Here is a 21,022-nt window from a genome sequence, read left to right as displayed (position 1 = left end):
CTTGTGAGTTCATTACCTTGTACCTAGTTCAGCCATCACAACTTTGGGAGCCCAGTCCCTGGACCCATTACGTACCTCTGTAATCTGTAAATACCTTTGTAACTTGTCATGATTGTGACTAGACCTACCTGGAGTTCATTACCTTTGTAAATTGTGAGTTCATTACCTTTGTAAATTGTGAATTCATTACCTCTGTAACTTGCTCAGCTATCAAAACTTTGGAGTCCAGTCCCTGGACCAATTATGTTCCTCTGTAATCTTTTGACTACCGCCCACAGGATGGGTATGGGGTGCATAATAAACATATTAAACAACTCCTCATTAACAATGGTGTTGAGGGTGGCAAGATTAGGGTGAGAGATGACATAAGTCGTGTCGTCAGCAAAGAGAATGGGGTTCAGGTGTTGAGATATGTTTGGAAGATCATTGATGTATATGAGGAAGAGCAGGGGACCAAGGACACTTCCCTGCGGAACTCCAGTATCAAGTGGCTGTGTTGTTGATGCTGTCTTTAATGGTGACATACTGATACCTATTAGTAAGGTAAGATTTGAAATATGCAAGCGCATGGCCTCTTATACCATAATGGTCAAGTTTGTGGAGTAGGATGCTGTGGTCTGCTGTGTCAAAAGCTTTTCTTAGGTCAATAAAAATTCCTAGTGGATATTCCTTATTTTCCAATGCTGTGTAAAGCAGATCTAGCATTTTTATGATTGCATCATTAGTGCTTTTATTTTTCCTGAATCCAAATTGGCAGGGGTTGAGTGTGTTTTGTGCCGTTATAAATGAATATAGTCTCCTGTGCACAAATTTCTCTAAGATTTTGGATAGCAATGGTAAGTTTGATATTGGCCTATAGTTGTTTAAATCTTTATCTTTTAACTCCACGCCTCTTGCCAAGACCCTCGCATTTACTTCTCTTACAACCCCATCTATAAATATATTAAACAACCACGGTGACATCACACATGGTTGTTTAATATATTTATAGATGGGGTTGTAAGAGAAGTAAATGCGAGGGTCTTGGCAAATAGTGTTAATTATACTGTACAGTAAGGCCCCACTTATATGGCAGGTTAGGTTCCAGGCTACCCCCGTGATGCAGAAATCGCCATAAAGTGGAACACCCTTTTTTTTCCACTTAAAAATGCAAATAAATGCTAGATAACAAGGTTGCACTAACATATATTAAGTTATCAATAAAAATATTTTTTTTTTTTTTTTTTTTTTTTTTTTTTTTTCAACAAGTCGGCCGTCTCCCACCGAGGCAGGGTGACCCAAAAAAGAAAGAAAATCCCCAAAAAGAAAATACTTTCATCATCATTCAACACTTTCACCACACTCGCACATTATCACTGTTTTTGCAGAGGTGCTCAGAATACAACAGTCTAGAAGCATACACATATAAAGATACACAACATATCCCTCCAAACTGCCAATATCCCAAACCCCTCCTTTAAAGTGCAGGCATTGTACTTCCCATTTCCAGGACTCAAGTCCGACTATATGAAAATAACCGGTTTCCCTGAATCCCTTCACTAAATATTACCCTGCTCACACTCCAACAGATCGTCAGGTCCCAAGTACCATTCGTCTCCATTCACTCCTATCTAACACGCTCACGCACGCTTGCTGGAAATCCAAGCCCCTTACCCACAAAACCTCCTTTACCCCCTCTCTCCAACCCTTTCGAGGACGACCCCTACCCCGCCTTCCTTCCCCTATAGATTTATATGCTTTCCATGTCATTCTACTGTGATCCATTCTCTCTAAATGACCAAACCACCTCAACAACCCCTCTTCTGCCCTCTGACTAATACTTTTATTAACTCCACACCTTCTCCTAATTTCCACACTCCGAATTTTTTGCATAATATTTACACCACACATTGCCCTTAGACAGGACATCTCCGCTGCCTCCAACCGTCTCCTTGCTGCTGCATTTACCACCCAAGCTTCACACCCATATAAGAGTGTTGGTACTACTATACTTTCATACATTCCCTTCTTTGCCTCCATAGATAACGTTTTTTGACTCCACATATACCTCAACGCACCACTCACCTTTTTTCCCTCATCAATTCTATGATTAACCTCATCCTTCATAAATCCATCCGCCGACACGTCAACTCCCAAGTATCTGAAAACATTCACTTCTTCCATACTCCTCCTCCCCAATTTGATATCCAATTTTTCTTTATCTAAATCATTTGACACCCTCATCACCTTACTCTTTTCTATGTTCACTTTCAACTTTCTACCTTTACACACATTCCCAAACTCATCCACTAACCTTTGCAATTTTTCTTTAGAATCTCCCATAAGCACAGTATCATCAGCAAAAAGTAACTGTGTCAATTCCCATTTTGAATTTGATTCCCCATAATTTAATCCCACCCCTCTCCCAAACACCCTAGCATTTACTTCCTTTACAACCCCATCTATAAATATATTAAACAACCATGGTGACATTACACATCCCTGTCTAAGACCTACTTTTACCGGGAAGTAGTCTCCCTCTCTTCTACACACCCTAACCTGAGCCTCACTATCCTCATAAAAACTCTTAACAGCATTTAATAACTTACCACCTATTCCATATACTTGCAACATCTGCCACATTGCTCCTCTATCCACTCTATCATATGCCTTTTCTAAATCCATAAATGCAATAGAAACCTCCCTATCTTTATCTAAATACTGTTCACATATATGCTTCAATGTAAACACCTGATCTACACATCCCCTACCCACTCTAAAACCTCCTTGCTCATCCGCAATCCTACATTCTGTCTTACCTCTAATTCTTTCAATTATAACCCTACCGTACACTTTTCCTGGTATACTCAGTAAGCTTATTCCTCTATAATTTTTACAGTCTCTTTTGTCCCCTTTCCCTTTATATAAAGGGACTATACATGCTCTCTGCCAATCCCTAGGTACCTTCCCCTCTTTCATACATTTATTAAACAAAAGTACCAACCACTCCAACACTATATCCCCCCCTGCTTTTAACATTTCTGTCATGATCCCATCAGTTCCAGCTGCTTTACCCCCTTTCATTTTACGTAATGCCTCACGTACCTCCCCCACACTTACATTCTGCTCTTCTTCACTCCTAAAAGATGGTATACCTCCCTGACCAGTGCATGAAATTACTGCCTCTGTTTCTTCCTTAACATTTAAAAGTTCCTCAAAATATTCTCGCCATCTACCCAATACCTCCATCTCCCCATCTACTAACTCCCCTACTCTGTTTTTAACTGACAAATCCATATTTTCCCTAGGCTTTCTTAACTTGTTTAACTCGCTCCAAAATTTTTTCTTATTTTCATTAAAATTTCTTGACAGTGCCTCTCCCACTCTATCATCTGCTCTCCTTTTGCACTCTCTCACCACTCTCTTTACCTTTCTTTTACTCTCCATATACTCTGCTCTTCTTATAACACTTCTGCTTTGTAAAAACCTCTCATAAGCTACCTTTTTCTCTTTTATCACACCCTTTACTTCATCATTCCACCAATCACTCCTCTTTCCTCCTGCCCCCACCCTCCTATAACCACAAACTTCTGCCCCACATTCTAATACTGCATTTTTAAAACTATTCCAACCCTCTTCAACCTCCCCACTACTCATCTTTGCACTAGCCCACCTTTCTGCCAATAGTCGCTTATATCTCACTGGAACTTCCTCCTCCCTTAGTTTATACACTTTCACCTCCCTCTTACTTGTTGTTGCCACCTTCCTCTTTTCCCATCTACCTCTTACTCTAACTGTAGCTACAACTAAATAATGATCCGATATATCAGTTGCCCCTCTATAAACATGTACATCCTGGAGCCTACCCATCAACCTTTTATCCACCAATACATAATCTAATAAACTACTTTCATTACGTGCTACATCATACCTTGTATATTTATTTATCCTCTTTTTCATAAAATATGTATTACTTATTACCAAATTTCTTTCTACACATAGCTCAATTAAAGGCTCCCCATTTACATTTACCCCTGGCACCCCAAATTTACCTACTACTCCCTCCATAACATTTTTACCCACTTTAGCATTAAAATCCCCAACCACCATTACTCTCACACTTGATTCAAAACTCCCCACGCATTCACTCAACATTTCCCAAAATCTCTCTCTCTCCTCTACACTTCTCTCTTCTCCAGGTGCATACACGCTTATTATAACCCACTTTTCACATCCAATCTTTATTTTGCTCCACATAATCCTTGAATTAATACATTTATAGTCCCTCTTTTCCTGCCATAGCTTATCCTTCAACATTATTGCTACTCCTTCTTTAGCTCTAACTCTATTTGAAACCCCTGACCTAATCCCATTTATTCCTCTCCACTGAAACTCTCCCACCCCCTTCAGCTTTGTTTCACTTAAAGCCAGGACATCCAGCTTTTTCTCATTCATAACATCCACAATCATCTCTTTCTTATCATCTGCACAACATCCACGCACATTCAGACTTCCCACTTTGACAATTTTCTTCTTCTTATTCTTTTTAGTAATCTTTACAGGAAAAGGGGTTACTAGCCCATTGTTCCCGGCATTTTAGTTGACTTTTACAACACGCATGGCTTACGGAGGAAAGATTCTTATTCCACTTCCCCATGGATATAAAAGGAAAATTAATAAGACCAAGAACTATTAAGATAAAATCAAAGAAAACTCAGATGAGTGTGTATAAATAAATGTGTACATGTATGTGTAGTGTGACCTAAGTGTAAGTAGAAGTAGCAAGACATGCCTGTAATCTTGCATATTTATGAGACAGACAAAAGACATCAGCAATCCTACCATCATGTAAAACAATCACAGGCTTTCGTTTTACACTCACTTGGCAGGACGGTAGTACCTCCCTGGGTGGTTGCTGTCTACCAACCTACTACTAAATAGAATAAAAAGGTAAAATACACACAGTAATACCCCGGTTTTCGTCCTTAATCAGTTCCAGAAGGTTGGCCAAAATCCAAAATGGACGAAAACCAAAGTAATACAGTGGACCCCCGCCTTACAATATTAATCTGTTCCTGAGAGCTCATCGTAAGCCGAAATTATCGTAAGGCGAATTAATTTTCCCCATAAGAAATAATGGAAATCAAATTAATCTGTGCAAGACACCCCAAAGTATGAAAATAAAATTTTTTTACCACATGAAATATTAATTTTAATACACACAAACTGAAGAAAACATGCACAGTTACTACTATACTAAGAATAGAATGCATGACACTTACCTTTAGTGAAGATCTGGTGATGATTGATGGGATGGAATTGAATCCTTGTTTTTCACAAAAGCATTTTAGAATATAAATACGTATATCTTTGTATTATACAAATTTTGATTCGTTTATAATTAATATTCTACTGTACAACTATGAAATAATTACTTTCCTACTGTACAACTATGATATACTACTCCTTGGTATTAAGTAGAATGTAAGCCAATAATGTTAAGTTGGCCCATAATGCCTAGGCATAATAGAGGCTCTCTTTGCATTGCAACCCACTATTGTATATACACAATCTCAATGTACTGTTTGCAAAGACATTAAATAAATAAATAAATTGGAGAAGGGGGGAGTGTGGAAGTTGTTATTGTTTAGAAGGGGAATCCCCTGCCATTAGGACTTGAGGTATCAAGTCCTTTTCCGGAGTTACTTCCCTTCTTTTTTTAATGCCACTAGGACCAGCTTGAGAGACACTGGACCTCTGTCGCACAACAAATCTGTTCATAGAGGTCTGTACCTCCTGTTCCTTTAAGACTTTCCTAAAATGGGCCATAACAGTGTCATTGTAATAGTCACCAGCACGGCTTGCAGTAGCTGTGTCAGGGTGATTTTCATCCGCAAAGGTTTGCAGTTCAACCCACTTTGCACACATTTCCTTAATTTTTGAAATAGGCAACTTCCTCAATTTCTCTCTCCCCTCCTCTGAAGCAGTTTCCTCAGGTCTGGCCTCTTGCTCTTGAAGATGATCTTGCAGCTCTTCAGTGGTTAGTTCTTCATCGTCCTCCTCCACCAACTCTTCCACATCCTCCCCATTAACCTCCAACCCCATGGACTTTCCCAATGCCACAGTAGATTCCACAACTGGCATAGGCTCCTGAGGGTTAGCCCCAAACCCTTCAAAATCCCTTTCTTCTACACATTGTGGCCACAGTTTCTTCTAAGCAGAGTTCAAGGTCCTCTTAGTCACTCCCTCCCAAGCCTTACCTATAAGATTTACACAACTGAGGATGCTAAAGTGATCTTTCCAAAACTCTCTTAGAGTCAGTCGAGTGTCTGAGGTCACTTCAAAGCACTTTTGAAACATAGCTTTTGTGTAGAGTTTTTTGAAGTTTGAAATGACCTGCTGGTCCATGGGCTGCAGGAGAGGAGTGGTATTAGGAGGCAAAAAGTTTACCTTAATGAAGCTCATGTCCCTAGAAAGTCGCTCTGCCAAGTCTGAAGGATGACCAAGAGCATTGTCTAATACCAGGAGGCACTTAAGTTCCAATTTCTTTTCCATTAGGTAATTTTTCACAGTGGGGGCAAATGCATGGTGTAACCAGTCATAGAAAAGGTCCCTAGTGACCCATGCCTTACTGTTTGCCCTCCACAGCACACACAAATTAGCCTTGACAACATTGTTTTGCCTGAATGCTCTGGGAGTTTCAGAGTGATACACCAATAAAGGCTTCACTTTGCAATCACCAATAGCATTAGCACACATCAGAAGGGTAAGCCTGTCTTTCATAGGCTTATGTCCTGGGAGTGCCTTTTCCTCCTGAGTAATGTAGGTCCTGCTTGGCATTTTCTTCCAAAACAGGCCTGTTTCGTCACAATTAAACACTTGTTCAGGTTGCAATTCTTCACTATGTAATCCTTGAATTCCTTCACATATTTTTCAGCCGCTTTGTGGTCCGAACTGGCAGCCTCACCATGCCTTATCACACTATGTATACCACTACGATTCTTAAATCTCTCAAACCAACCTTTGCTGGCCTTAAATTCACTCACATCACCACTAGTTGCAGGCATTTTTCTAATTAAATCCTCATGCAACTTCTTAGCCTTTTCACATATGATTGCTTGAGAGATGCTATCTCCTGCTCTGTTTTTCATTTATCCACACCAATAACAGTCTCTCAACATCTTCTATCACTTGTGATCTCTGTTTCGAAAACAAACTTACACCTTTTGCAAGAACAGCTTCCTTGATTGCCATTTTGTTGGCCATGATAGTAGCGATGGTTGATTGGGGTTTGGTATACAACCTGGCCAGCTCCGAGACACGCACTCCACTTTCGTACTTAGCCGTTATCTCTTTCTTCATTTCCATAGTAATTTTCACCCTTTTCCCTTGGGGCCCATGGTGACTTATTTTGCAGCTACAATCACTAAAAACACTGTGATAATATGAAATGTACCGAATGTGTGTGTGGATGCGACCGCACTGGCTGGCTTGTAAACACTGGCATGCACGGGGCAGCTGAGGCCACGCGTGGGACGTGTCCCAGACGAATCGCGTGAGGCGAGGCAAAATTTTTGCATTAAAATGTATTGTATGGCGGATTTAACGTAACACGATGACATCGTAAGGTGGGGGTTCACTGTATTTCCCATAAGAAATAATGTAAATGCAATTAATCCGCTCCAGACACCCAAAAATATTACAAAAAATACATTTTATAGAGAATAACTATAGTTTTACATACAGAAAACAGTGAGAAATAAATATGAAGCACTAATTTTAATGGATATATGAACATTTAACCTAGGTAGTAGGTTGGTAGACAGCAACCGCCCAGGGAGGTACTACCGTCCTGCCAAGTGAGTGTAAAGCGGAAGTCTGTAATTGTTTTACACGATGGTAGGATTGCTGGTGTCTTTTTTTTTCTGTCTCGTACACATGCAAGATTTCAGGTACGTCTTGCTACTTCTACTTACACTTAGGTCACATTACACATACATGTACAAGCATATATATACACACCCCTCTGGGTTTTCTTCTATTTTCTTTCTAGTTCTTGTTCTTGTTTATTTACTCTTACCTCCATGGGGAAGTGAAACAGAATTCTTCCTCGGTAAAGCGACAAAAATGCCAGGAGCAAGGGGCTAGTAACCCTTTCTCCTGTATATATTACTAAATGTAAAAGGAGAAACTTTCGTTTTTCCTTTTGGGCCACCCCGCCTCGGTGGGATACGGCAGGTGTGTTGAAAGAAAGAAAGAAAAATGAACATCTAAATCACTTCTACCTTTATTGAAGACTCTTGTTAGCATATTCTTTACGAGGTCAGCAACTGCCTCGACTTTTCGCAAATTATCGCCTCCACAACACTATCTCCCGCTAACTGTTATTAGTTGATCAACACCAACACCAACTACTTAACATATTTGATTGTTTGTCATCACTACCACCCTCTACCACCATCACTACCACCATCACTACCACCATCACTACCACCCTCTACCACTATCACTACCACCCTCTACCACCACCACAACCACTACCACCTCTACCACCATCACAACCACTACCACCATCACAACCACTACCACCCTCTACCACCATCACTACTACCCTCTACCACCATCATAACCACTACTACCCTCGACCACCATCACTACCTCCTTTTACCACCATCACTACCTCCTTTTACCACCATCACTACCACCCTCTACCTCTGTAGAGGGTGGTAGTGATATTTCTCCACAAAACTTTGCAACTCATTCTACAAGTTCTTTCTTGAATTCTATCGTGTTTCTCACCTTTTTTACCAAAGGGCTGGCACTCTGAACTTTCTTTGGCCCTATGGTGGCTTATTTCACAGTCGCAATCAATAAACAAGCACAAAAAACAATGGATGAATGCACGGAGTATTGCTAACTCAATGAGAGGCAGACTGAGTCTGGTAAGATAAGATAAGATAAGATTTCGTTCGGATTTTTAACCCCGGAGGGTTAGCCACCCAGGATAACCCAAGAAAGTCAGTGCGTCATCGAGGACTGTCTAACTTATTTCCATTGGGGTCCTTAATCTTGTCCCCCAGGATGCGACCCACACCAGTCGACTAACACCCAGGTACCTATTTGCTGCTAGGTGAACAGGACAACAGGTGTAAGGAAACGTGTCGAAATGTTTCCACCCGCCGGGAATCGAACCCGGGCCCTCCGTGTGTGAAGCGGGAGCTTTAGCCACCAGCGTCACTCCGACACCCTGACAAGACGACTGGAAAAACATCTCATTTATGTTAATTTATTCTACTGTGGGTGTATTTATCAATAGTAGATGCCAGGTGGCCTTAAAACAAAACAAGATATAAGTCATAATTATAATATACTTGCAGCCTTGAAACTGGTTAAAAAATATAAAAACTTTCTGCCACTCCAGCCTCAGCCTTAGAAAATAACTTGGGTCCCAGTCCCTGGACCCACTGAATGGAAATGCGATGCATAATAAAGCTATTGAACTACAAGTGAGGTAGATACAATAGATAAAGATCAACGAGGCTGTGATGGATATGTCAGGCAGCGGGCCTCCAGCAGCAACAGCCTGGTTGACCAGGCAAGCACTAGATGAGCCTGGCCCACAGCCGGGCTCCGAGAGTAGAGAAACTCTCGAAACTCTTCAAAGGTATATCAAAGGTATTGTTCCATATATATTACAATAAACTAGGATTTACAGTCTCAGGTAGTGAACTCTTTCACTTTGAATTTTCACTTACCCTAGCAAGTGTATGTTAATGGACTGAGCAACAGTGCTACATAAAAAATAACAGGATCACATAAACCAGAAACACAAATAAAAAAAATTTAATAAAATCAAATGTGTAGGGAGCTTCCAGCCTTAATAATATTTCCTTCATAATATACTTAACTAACCTAGGTAGTAGGTTGGTAGACAGCAACCGCCTGGACAAGCACCTAAAGTCGGTACCTGACCAGCCGGGCTGTGGCTCGTACGTTGGTTTGTGTGCAGCCAGCAGTAACAGCCTGGTTGATCAGGCTCTGATCCACCAGGAGGCCTGGTCACAAACCGGGCCGCGGGGGCGTTGAACCCCGGAACTCTCTCCAGGAGGTACTACCATTCTGCCAAGTGAGTGTAAAACAAAAGCCTGTAATTGTTTTACATGATAGTAGGATTGCTGGTGTCCTTTTTTCTGTCATAAACATGCAAGATTTTAGGTACGTCTTGCTACCTCTACTTACACTTAGGTCACACTAGACATACGTGTACAAGCATAGTGGACCCCCGAGTTTTGGCAGCATTGACTTTCATGAAATTAGACTTTCGGCAAGTTTTTTTGGCAAAATTTGGCTTCGAGTTTCATGATTAGACTCGTGATTCGGCGACCGTCCGGTACCCGTCCGCCCGTCACCGCGCACACAAAGCCAGTCTCCCACGCCATTCACGCTCAGTGTGCCATTGTTTACCAACACGTGACCATCACCCCACAGGTTCATATGTAATAATCCATTTTTTTTTATTGCAACTGCTAAATAAGTCACCATGGGCCCAAGGAAAGCTAGTGCAAGCCCTTTGGTAAAGAAAGTGAAGAACACGATCCAGAGGGATTTTGAAGGGTTTGAGACCGACCCTGACCCTGCCAACCCTCTGCCTGTTGTGGAAGGTGTTGTGGCATTGGGCAAGTCCATGGGGTTGGAGGTGAGTGACGGGGATGTGAAAGAGTTGGTGGAGGACCACAGGGTAGAGCTAACCACTGACAAACTGCAAGAGCTTCAACTGGAACAGCATCAGACCACAGCTGAGGAACTTGCTTCAGAGGAGGAGGAAAAGAGAGTGAAGGAGGTGCCTTCTTCGGTGATTAAGGACATGTGTTCAAAGTGGAATGAGTTGCAAAGTTTTGTTGAAAAGTATCACCCTGACCAAGCTGAAACAAGCCATATCTGCAACATGTTCAGTGACAAAACCTTGTCCAACTTCAGGTAAATCATAAAGAAATGCCAGCAACAGACCTCTCTGGACAGATATTTTGTGCAACAGGGGTCCAGTGACTCCCAAGTTGTTCCCAGTGGCATTAAAAGAAGAAGGGAAGTAACCCCAGAAAAGGACTTGCTACCTGAACTCCTAATGGAAGGAGATTCTCCTTCCAAACAATAGTGTACACCTTCCTCCTATCCCCTCCTCCCATCTTCCATCCACCCAGAAGTCTTCAGTAAAGGTAAGTGTAATGTTATTATTATTTTTTATATGCATGTACTTGATTTCTGATTGTTTTCAGTATGTAAATCTTTATTTAATTTGAAAAAAATATTTTGTTTTAATATTTTTGGGTGTCTGGAATGGATTAATTTTATTTCCATTATTTCTTATGGGGAAAATGGTTTCGAGTTTCGTTAATTTCGACTTTTGGCAGGCTCTCTGGAACGGATTAATCACGAAACTCGGGGGTCCACTGTATATACATACATACCCCTCTGAGTTTTCTTCTGTTTTCTTTCTAGTTCTTGTTCATGTTTATTTCCTCTTATCTCCATGGGGAAGAGGAACAGAATTCTTCCTCCATAAGCCATGTGTGTCGTAAGAGGCGACTAAAATGCCAGGAGCAAGGGGCTAGTAACCCCTTCTCCTATATATATTACTAAATGAAAAAGAAGAAACTTTCGTTTTTCCTTTTGGGCCACCCCGCCTCGGTGGGATGCGGCCAGTGTGTTGAAAGAAAGAAAAATACTTAACTAAATGCACTGAAATTTGGTATATGGTCTTTTCATGTAAGTGTGATGGGCTCTGTTTGGTACAATTTTGTCAAAAGTTGATCTTGATGTTGGTTTTTCTGAAGTACAGTTTTTTTTTTTTATTCAGATTCTGAAGTCAAAATGTTGTTTTTCACAATTTACTTTTTATTTTATAATTACTTTCTTTGGTAGCCCACAGTGTTATTGTCTGTTTTTTATTAATTTTTATAAGCCTTAATATAAATACAGTTTAAATCTTTTCCTTTAACAGGATCCTTCATACCAGAAGTTTTGGATTGACTTTAATCTTGGAAACAATACCATTTTACTTTTGTGCCGAAAGCCATATAATTCTGAAGCAGATTCATTTGTTGAGGTAAGTATTTTCTTTTATATTTTGAACACTTGTAAAAACTTTGTTTTCTTCCCATCTTCCTATGATTCTTGATGTCACAATACAAGAGTTTGGCTGTGAAATATCTTGATGTCACAATACAAGAGTTTGGCTGTGAAATATCTTGATGTCACAATACAAGAATTTGGCTGTGAAATACATTTGTATGTATATGTTATTAGTGTTCATATTACTGTACAGGAGGGCTCCACTTTACAGCACTTTGCTTTATGGTGTTTTGCTAATGCAGCAGTTTTCAGTTATACCCATTCTTCATTTATTCAAGACTTCCTACAATAAATATATTCATTGTTCACTTTAAGCTAAGGATAAAAATGTTTTAAGGTATGTGATGTTTGTACTGTATATAGTGTAAACATGTTATCAGGCTTTTATATGCATTAGAAAGTGAAAAATGGCTGTGTTTCACTTTACAGCAGTAGCCCAGAACCTAACCTCCTGTATAAGCAGAGCCTGCCTATACTAAAATACTGTCCTGTATAAAATGTTAAAGCCAACTTGTTTGGTTTCATTAGCCTACAGTGGAAAGTGTTAACCCTTTCACTGTCCAGACCCCTGAAATTAATATTTCTCCCAGTGTCACACAAAATAGAAGATTTATTCTATTTCCCTGATAATAAAATATAACCAGGGATAATTGATCATGGTTTACAACATCTCAGTAATTGAATCAGACCTATTAAAACCCATAAACTGCCCAATTTCAAGCTACTTCTGGTCCTCAAATCAACGAAAATCATTTATATTTCAGTAATGTGTTTCCATTCTATCCAGCTCCAACTAATTCTACTGAAGTCTCACTCATCATTAAATCAGTAAAAAACAGAACACAGGTCTAAATAACTTGCCACTATTCATTTATAAAAAAGCAGCTCATGTGCTGTCACCCATTATTGCAACACTGTTCAACAAGTCTGTCAAGTCCTCAACCTTCCCATCCACACTCAAGACAGCAAGGGTTACCCCGATGCTTAAAAGAGGTGATCCAACTGATTTGAACAACTATAGACCTACTGTATATCAAACTTGCCCTTACTTTCTAAAATATTTGAAAAAATATTACACAAACGACTTTACTTCTACCTTGTATCCAACAACGTACTTAACTCCTGCCAATTTGGATTTAGACCAAAGAAAAGTACAAATGATGCCATCACACAAATGCTTAAACTAATGTATACAGCCCTCGATAAAAATGAGTATCCACTGGGGCTCTTCATTGACCTACGGAAAGAATTTGATACAGTGGACCACAATCTCCTGCACCTAAAACTAAATTATTACAGCATCAGAGGACATTCTCTCTATTACCTAAAATCTTATCTCAACGATAGACACCAGTATGTATATGCAAATTGAGTCAACTCCACTATCCAGCCTGTAGCTCTTGGAGTGCCCCAGGGTAGTGTTGTAGGCCCACTCCTCTGTCATCTACATCAGTGATCTCCCCAATGCATTTCAACTCCTTAAACCAGTTCTATTCGCAGATGACACTACTTATGTGTACTCCCACTCAAACCCAACTAGTATACTTAGAGACACTGTAAACAACGAGCTGCTAAAAATATATACTTGGATGATGACCAACACACTCACTCTGAACGTAGACAAAACATACTTCATGCTATTTGGAAACAGCCTTAAATATCCAATTTAACATATGTATAAATAGTTCTCCTATTACAAGACACACTGAGGGTAAATTTCTAGGTCTTCTCCTTGACTGTAATCTTAAATTTCACTCCTATATCCAACATATATCCAAGAAGATTTCCAAACCAGTAGGCATCCTTTCCAAGATACGATACTATTTCTTTATTTCTTTGCAAGTTTACATTGAGATTCTGTTGTTACAATAATGAGTTGCAGTGCAAAGAGAGCCACTATCATGCCACAGCATTATGGGCAGAATAAATTAATGGCTTACAGACTACTTAATACTAGAGAAACTCCAAACAGCACTCATTACCCTATACCACTCTTTAATATATCCCTTCTTCACCTATGGTATTTGTGCCTGGGATTCAACCACAGCTGCCCACCTTAAACTATTTAATAACCCAACAAAAAGCTGCTGTGCGGATGATTACAAGCTCCTGTGCCAGACAGCACGCCCCACCACTTTACAAAAGCCTGAATTTACTGAATGTACAAGACATACACTTATTATTATTGTGCCTACTGTATAAACAGAACATTAAACTCCAATATAAACCCTCTGCTTAAACTTTTCCTTGATAGCTACAACAGAACACAGTCACAGTACAAGGCACAAGGCACTCTTTGACATCCTTCATGTCATCTCACATGCAGAAATGCAATACACATCAAGAGCCCGAAGATCTGGAATACACTACCTGAACTGATAAAGGATCCCCTGACAGCACATAAATTTAGGGCTATGCTTAAAAATCATCTCATCTCTCATTATTAACCAAACCAACCAAAATGACTCTTAACCAGTTTGATGCAACTCCCAAATATTATATGTATTATATGACCTCGAGTCTATTAAAACATCTGCCAATCCATGAAATATTACTGTTTGAACCATTAATTGTAATGTTGTTTTTATTATGTGCAACTTCAAAATTCTTTCTTTCTTTCAACACACCAGCCGTATCCCACCGAGGCGGGGTGGCCCAAAAGGAAAAACAAAAGTTTCTCCTTTCACATTTAGTAATATATACAGGAGAAGAGGTTACTAGCCCCTTGCTCCCAGCATTTTAGTCGCCTCTTACAACACGCATGGCTTACGGAGGAAGAATTCTGTTCCACTTCCCCATGGAGATAAGAGGAAATAAACAAGAATAAGAACTAGAAAGAAAATAGAAGAAAACCCAGAGGGGTGTGTATATATGTGCTTGTACATGTATGTGTAGTGTGACCTAAGTGTAAGTAGAAGTAGCAAGACGTACCTGAAATCTTGCATGTTCATGAGACAGAAAAAAGGACACCAGCAATCCTACCATCATGTAAAACAATTACAGGCTTTCGTTTTACACTCACTTGGCAGGACGGTAGTACCTCCCTGGGCGGTTGCTGTCTACCAACCTACTACCTATAACTTCAAAATTATTATTCTTATAAACCTCCACCTTGACTACCTCACATTAGTCTTAAGTTAAAATAAAGATTTATTAAAAGTTAATCACTCTTATCTTGTCTAGACTTAAGTATTTATGTACTAGGATAAGTCTGCCTGAAATGCCACAGTATGGTAGTGGCTTTCATTGTACTTAACTAATCCAAATTGTAAATACACATTGTAACCTTGTAAAGAAAAAATCTTTGTCTTTATCAGTGATACCAAGAAACAATCAATAAAACCATAAAAGTCATCCTAGAAAACACCTCAAAATTGCTATTTTAAACCAAACAATTTTGTTTTTCCCATGATGCACAGTGTGGGACAGGATTTTTTTTATACTATGCACACTCCCTGCACAGACCCATTCTTTCTCATTTTGCCTCTATAGATAATGTTCTTTGTTTCCACAGATTCCTTAGGTCACCACACCTTTTTCTCCCTCTATAGTTCATTTCATCTTTCGTAGACCCATCCACTGATAAGTCTGCTCCCAGATATCTGAACATGTTCACTTCTTTCATACTTCCTCCTTCCAATCTGATATTCAGGGCATAGGATGTACACTTTTTAAATTAAAATATTATTCATTTTTCTCTGTACAGCTTCCATGGGAAAGTTTGACACTTGAAGAGGAAGATATGAAGACTGTTACTTTAACACGCACCATTCATGTTTACTCACTTGAAATTGTCATGAAGAAATTGGACACAGTATTAGATTTGTTTGTTTCACCACTATCACAAGAATCTCGATGTCTTTTGTCAGAGACTTTTCTGTTGGAGTTTTCCCCCCTAGAAATATTGGAGAGACTTTGCACTCACATGTTTGGTGAGAAATTCAAAGTAAGTTGGTTGCTCTTTTAAAGTCTCAAATATTTTCATAGAATCTGGTATAAAAGCCTATATATTTGTATACTGCTAAGACAGATGTGTATAGTATCAGTACTGGGTAGAGGAGCATGTCCAGAAGTTTTTTTTTTTTTTAACACCAATCATCTGAAGAGTAAGGCACATAGCTTCTCTAGGAATCTTTATTGATGAAGTATTTCACTTGTGCTGCAGGCTTCATCAGTAAATTACAAAGACATCAGCACTGGTGAAAGACAAATTGAAGAGGTAATTAAAGTAATCAGTTTCATTCGATTCCATTTGACCTAGCAGCAAATAGGTATAGTCGACTGGTGTGGGTCGCATCCTGGGGGACAAGATCTTAAGTTAGACAGTCCTCGATGACGCACTGACATCCTGAAGTGAACGCTTATCTTATCTTATCATTGCCAGTTTTAACCTTATCAGAAGTGGCTGGAAAGAGATGAGTAGCAGCTTGGAGATGAGATCACCAGTGTTATCTGTCTGACACTGCAACACCATGCTTTCTTGGTACAGGGATGTCTTCAACAACTCTGTTGCTAATGGCTGTGTATCGTGACCTGCTTCACTAGTGGGCCCAGCAAACCAGTGACCTCATCTCCAAGCATCTACACCTCACTTTCCAGTATCTAAGCCTCTGGCCACTTGCTTTTAGATTAAGAAAAGAGATTTATTAGCTTGCTCCAAAGGTGATGGACTGATTACATCATCTGCCTTTTCATTTCACCTACTTCATTTTCCACCTGTGCTGATTTTGCTGTAATTGACTGATGAAACCTGGAGCACAGGTGAAGCATTTTACCAGTAAAGATTCCTAGAGTTGTCCATGTGCCTTACTCCTCAGCTTATCAGTATGATATACCATTTATAGCATGATACACTAGTCATCTCTCACTAAGACAGGGTGACCAAAAAATTAAAAGAGGAAACATTTGCTGATATTTAATCTCTGTCTTGCCAGAAGGTGTATTTATTAAAATTACAGTATTGATTTTGATAATTTCACAAGGCTGTATCTGAGTGCTTCTGCAAAGACAGTAATTATGTGTGAATGATGGTGAAAGTCTTTCTTTATTTTGTGGGTTATGCTGCCTCATGGGGAGACAGTCGATGTGTTGAAAAAATAAAGGTGTAATTGGAAAACCATTGAGAATGTGTCTTTTTTTGGGTCACCCTACCTTGGTGGGAGATGGCCAGTGTGTTAAAAAAGACAGCAGCAGAGGTTGTAATAGGGTTCAATGTCAGTGGGTTCAAGTTTTTGTTAAAAGTCATTTTACTATCTTAACATTGTCAGATTACCGTTTGTTTTGTTTTCCTTTGGTTTTTTCTTTGTTTTAAATCATTTTAACAAATTGTAGTATTTCAATGAAAATGCCAGTTTTATTATTTTTTTTGTTTTAACTCAGTGGTTGTCTCCTACCAAAGCTGGGTAACCCAAAGAAGAAAATGTATTTACCATCATTCATTCAATTACTGTCTTGCCAGAAGCATTCTGATATCACATTTCAGATTACCCTCTTGACTGTAACATCCCCACCCCTTCAGTTTGCAAGCGCTACCTTTCCCACTTCTGGACCTCAAGTTTGACTAACCATTTTCCCTATTGTAAATTGTACTAATTAAATTTTTTTTTGCTACCCCTCTACTATAAATTTTATTAATTATGAAAAACAAAATTCTAACCGAAAAGGTTGGAGGGAGGGGGTAAAGGAGGTTTTGTGGGCGAGGAGGAGCTTGGACTTGCGCCCAGCAAGCATGTGTGAGAGTGTTAGGAGTGAATAGAGACGAATGGTTTTTGGGACCTGACGAGCTGTTGGAGTGTGAGCAAAGTATAATAGTTCGTGAAGGGATTCGGGGAAACCGATTAGCCGGACTTGAGTCATGGAAGTGGGAAGTATAATGCCTGCTCTTTTAAGGAGGGGTTTAGGATATTGGCAGTTTAGAGGGATGTCTAAACTGTCGTATCTGAGTGCCTCTGCGAAGACAGTGATTATGTATGAGTGATGGTGTTGAATGATGATGAAAGTTTTTTCTTTCTGTTTGGGTTTTTCTTTCTTTTGGGTAACCCTGCCTCGGTGGGAAACAGCCAACGTGTTAAAAAAAAATAAATAAAAATTTACAACTCAGTAACCTATGTCTAGTTTTAAGTTGTCTGTAAGCATTACCATTAATTTGGCCTAAATGCTTGTGCATTGTAATGGCTTTCTTTGTACTTAACAGTATTTTATTACATGTAAACTACACATTATATACTACACAAAGAAACAATAATTTTTATTTTTTTTTAATGAAGGTTACCTTACACTTAAACAGCACATTCATTAAAAATTATTTGCCCCCATTCACTTCTTTAAGATGTGCTCATATGTTGTAAGATTTGTGCATAAGCTATTTATAAGTTTGAAGTTTTCTCTTGTATGTACAGTACTAAAATGATTGACCCCTTGGAATATAAAGTGGTTGGTCAGCGATTTTATTAGATATAAGAAGGCCTAATGTAATCATAGCATGTTTTTAAATTGCTCTTGCAATATTTTATCTGTTATGTTACTAGGTTGTTCTACTGGAACCAGAGGGATGGGTTAATATTGCAGCAAGGAATACCTCTGCTCAGAGTGGGGTAAGTTGCAACTCTGTATAGTGGCAAGTACATGTAACCCTTACACAAAGCTCTATATATATATATAGTGTGTGTATTTTACCTGAATTTAGGTAGTCATACCTAAAGTCTCTCACTTTTCATTTTGAGATTACTTTTAAATGTTGCATATTTTATATTTTCTTCAGCAGTTATAAATGCGTTAATTGTTTTAGGAATACTGTGTAAGCCACAACTAAAATGTACAAACACATTTTTTCACTATTTTTCAGGAACCTGCTCAAACCAGTAGTTCAAACAGAAAGTACAGAAAGAGCTCCATGAATGTTCTTCATTGTAAGACTAGTAGCAGTAGCACATCAGATCGTCAGGTATTTTTTTTTTTTTTTTTTTTTTTTTTTTTTCAACAAGTCGGCCGTCTCCCACCGAGGCAGGGTGACCCAAAAAAGAAAGAAAATCCCCAGAAAGAAAATATTTTCATTATCATTCAACACTTTCACCACACTCACACATTATCACTGTTTTTGCAGAGGTGCTCAGAATACAACAGTTTAGAAGCATATACATATAAAGGTACACAACATATCCCTCCAAACTGCCAATATCCCAAACCCCTCCTTTAAAGTGCAGGCATTGTATTTCCCATTTCCAGGACTCAAGTCCGACTATATGAAAATAACAGGTTTCCCTGAATCCCTTCACTAAATATTACCCTGCTCACACTCCAACAGATCGTCAGGTCCCAAGTACCATTCGTCTCCATTCACTCCTATCTAACACGCTCACGCACGCTTGCTGGAAGTCCAAGCCCCTCGCCCGCAGAACCTCCTTTACCCCCTCTCTCCAACCCTTTCGAGGACGACCCCTACCCCGTCTTCCTTCCCCTATAGATTTATATGCTTTCCATGTCATTCTACTTTGATCCATTCTCTCTAAATGACCAAACTACCTCAACAACCCCTCTTCTGCCCTCTGACTAATACTTTTATTAACTCCACACCTTTTCCTAATTTCCACACTCCGAATTTTCTGCATAATATTTACACCACACATTGCCCTTAAACAGGACATCTCCACTGCCTCCAACTGTCTCCTCGCTGCTGCATTCACCACCCAAGCTTCACACCCATATAAGAGTGTTGGTACTACTATACTTTCATACATTCCCTTCTTTGCCTACATAGATAACGTTTTTTGACTCCACATATACGTCAACGCACCACTCACCTTTTTTCCCTCATCAATTCTATGATTAACCTCATCCTTCATAAATCCATCCGCCGACACGTCAACTCCCAAGTATCTGAAAACATTCACTTCTTCCATACTCCTCCTCCCCAATTTGATATCCAATTTTTCTTTATCTAAATCATTTGATACCCTCATCACCTTACTCTTTTCTATGTTCACTTTCAACTTTCTACCTTTACACACATTCCCAAACTCATCCACTAACCTTTGCAATTTTTCTTTAGAATCTCCCATATGGACAGTATCATCAGCAAAAAGTAACTGTGTCAATTCCCATTTTGAATTTGATTCCCCAAAATTTAGTCCCACCCCTCTCCCTAACACCCTAGCATTTACTTCCTTTACAACCCCATCTATAAATATATTAAACAACCATGGTGACATTACACATCCCTGTCTAAGACCTACTTTTACCGGGAAGTAGTCTCCCTCTCTTCTACACACCCTAACCTGAGCCTCACTATCCTCATAAAAACTCTTTACCACGTATTCCATATACTTGCAACATCTGCCACATTGCTCCTCTGTCCACTCTATCATATGCCTTTTCTAAATCCATAAATGCAGTAAAAACTTCCCTACCTTTATCTAAATACTGTTCACATATATGCTTCAATGTAAACACTTGGTCTATACATCCGCTACCCACTCTGAAGCCTCCTTGCTCATCCGCAATCCTACATTCTGTCTTACCTCTAATTCTTTCAATTATAACCCTACCATACACTTTTCCTGGTATACTCAGTAACTTATTCCTCTATAATTTTTACAATCTCTTTTGTCCTCTTTCCCTTTATATAAAGGGACTATACATGCTCTCCGCCAATCCCTAGGTACCTTCCCCTCTTTCATACATTTATTAAACAAAAGTACCAACCATTCCAACACTATATCCCTCCCTGCTTTTAGCATTTCTGTCATGATCCCATCAGCTCCAGCTGCTTTACCCCCTTTCATTCTACGTAATGCCTCACGTACCTCCCCCACACTTACATGGTTGCCATCACATAATAGTACTGCTTGCTCACATTTCTGACTCGCAAAATTGTAATGATACGATTGCAAACAAACCATAGCATGGGCAGGCATTG

At 39.4% G+C, this 21,022-nt stretch overlaps 1 protein-coding gene across 4 annotated transcripts in view; it reads left to right on the top strand.

Moving 5' to 3' along the window:
- The window catches only part of LOC128690837 (uncharacterized), a 480,921-nt gene that overhangs the window by 421,219 nt on the left and 38,680 nt on the right, over positions 1–21,022 (top strand). For all 4 annotated transcript variants that reach the window (XM_070089601.1, XM_070089495.1, XM_070089646.1 and 1 more), the window contains 4 exons: positions 11,978–12,082; positions 15,815–16,054; positions 18,636–18,701; positions 18,953–19,051. In XM_070089601.1, coding sequence (XP_069945702.1) covers positions 11,978–12,082; positions 15,815–16,054; positions 18,636–18,701; positions 18,953–19,051 — 510 coding nt within the window. The remainder of the gene's footprint in view (positions 1–11,977; positions 12,083–15,814; positions 16,055–18,635; positions 18,702–18,952; positions 19,052–21,022) is intronic.

The sequence above is a fragment of the Cherax quadricarinatus genome, chromosome 1, assembly GCF_038502225.1.
Source record: "Cherax quadricarinatus isolate ZL_2023a chromosome 1, ASM3850222v1, whole genome shotgun sequence".
Classification (NCBI taxonomy): Eukaryota; Metazoa; Arthropoda; class Malacostraca; order Decapoda; family Parastacidae; genus Cherax; species Cherax quadricarinatus.
Note: the sequence above shows the minus strand (reverse complement) of the source record. Positions and strands in the feature narration are given on the sequence as shown.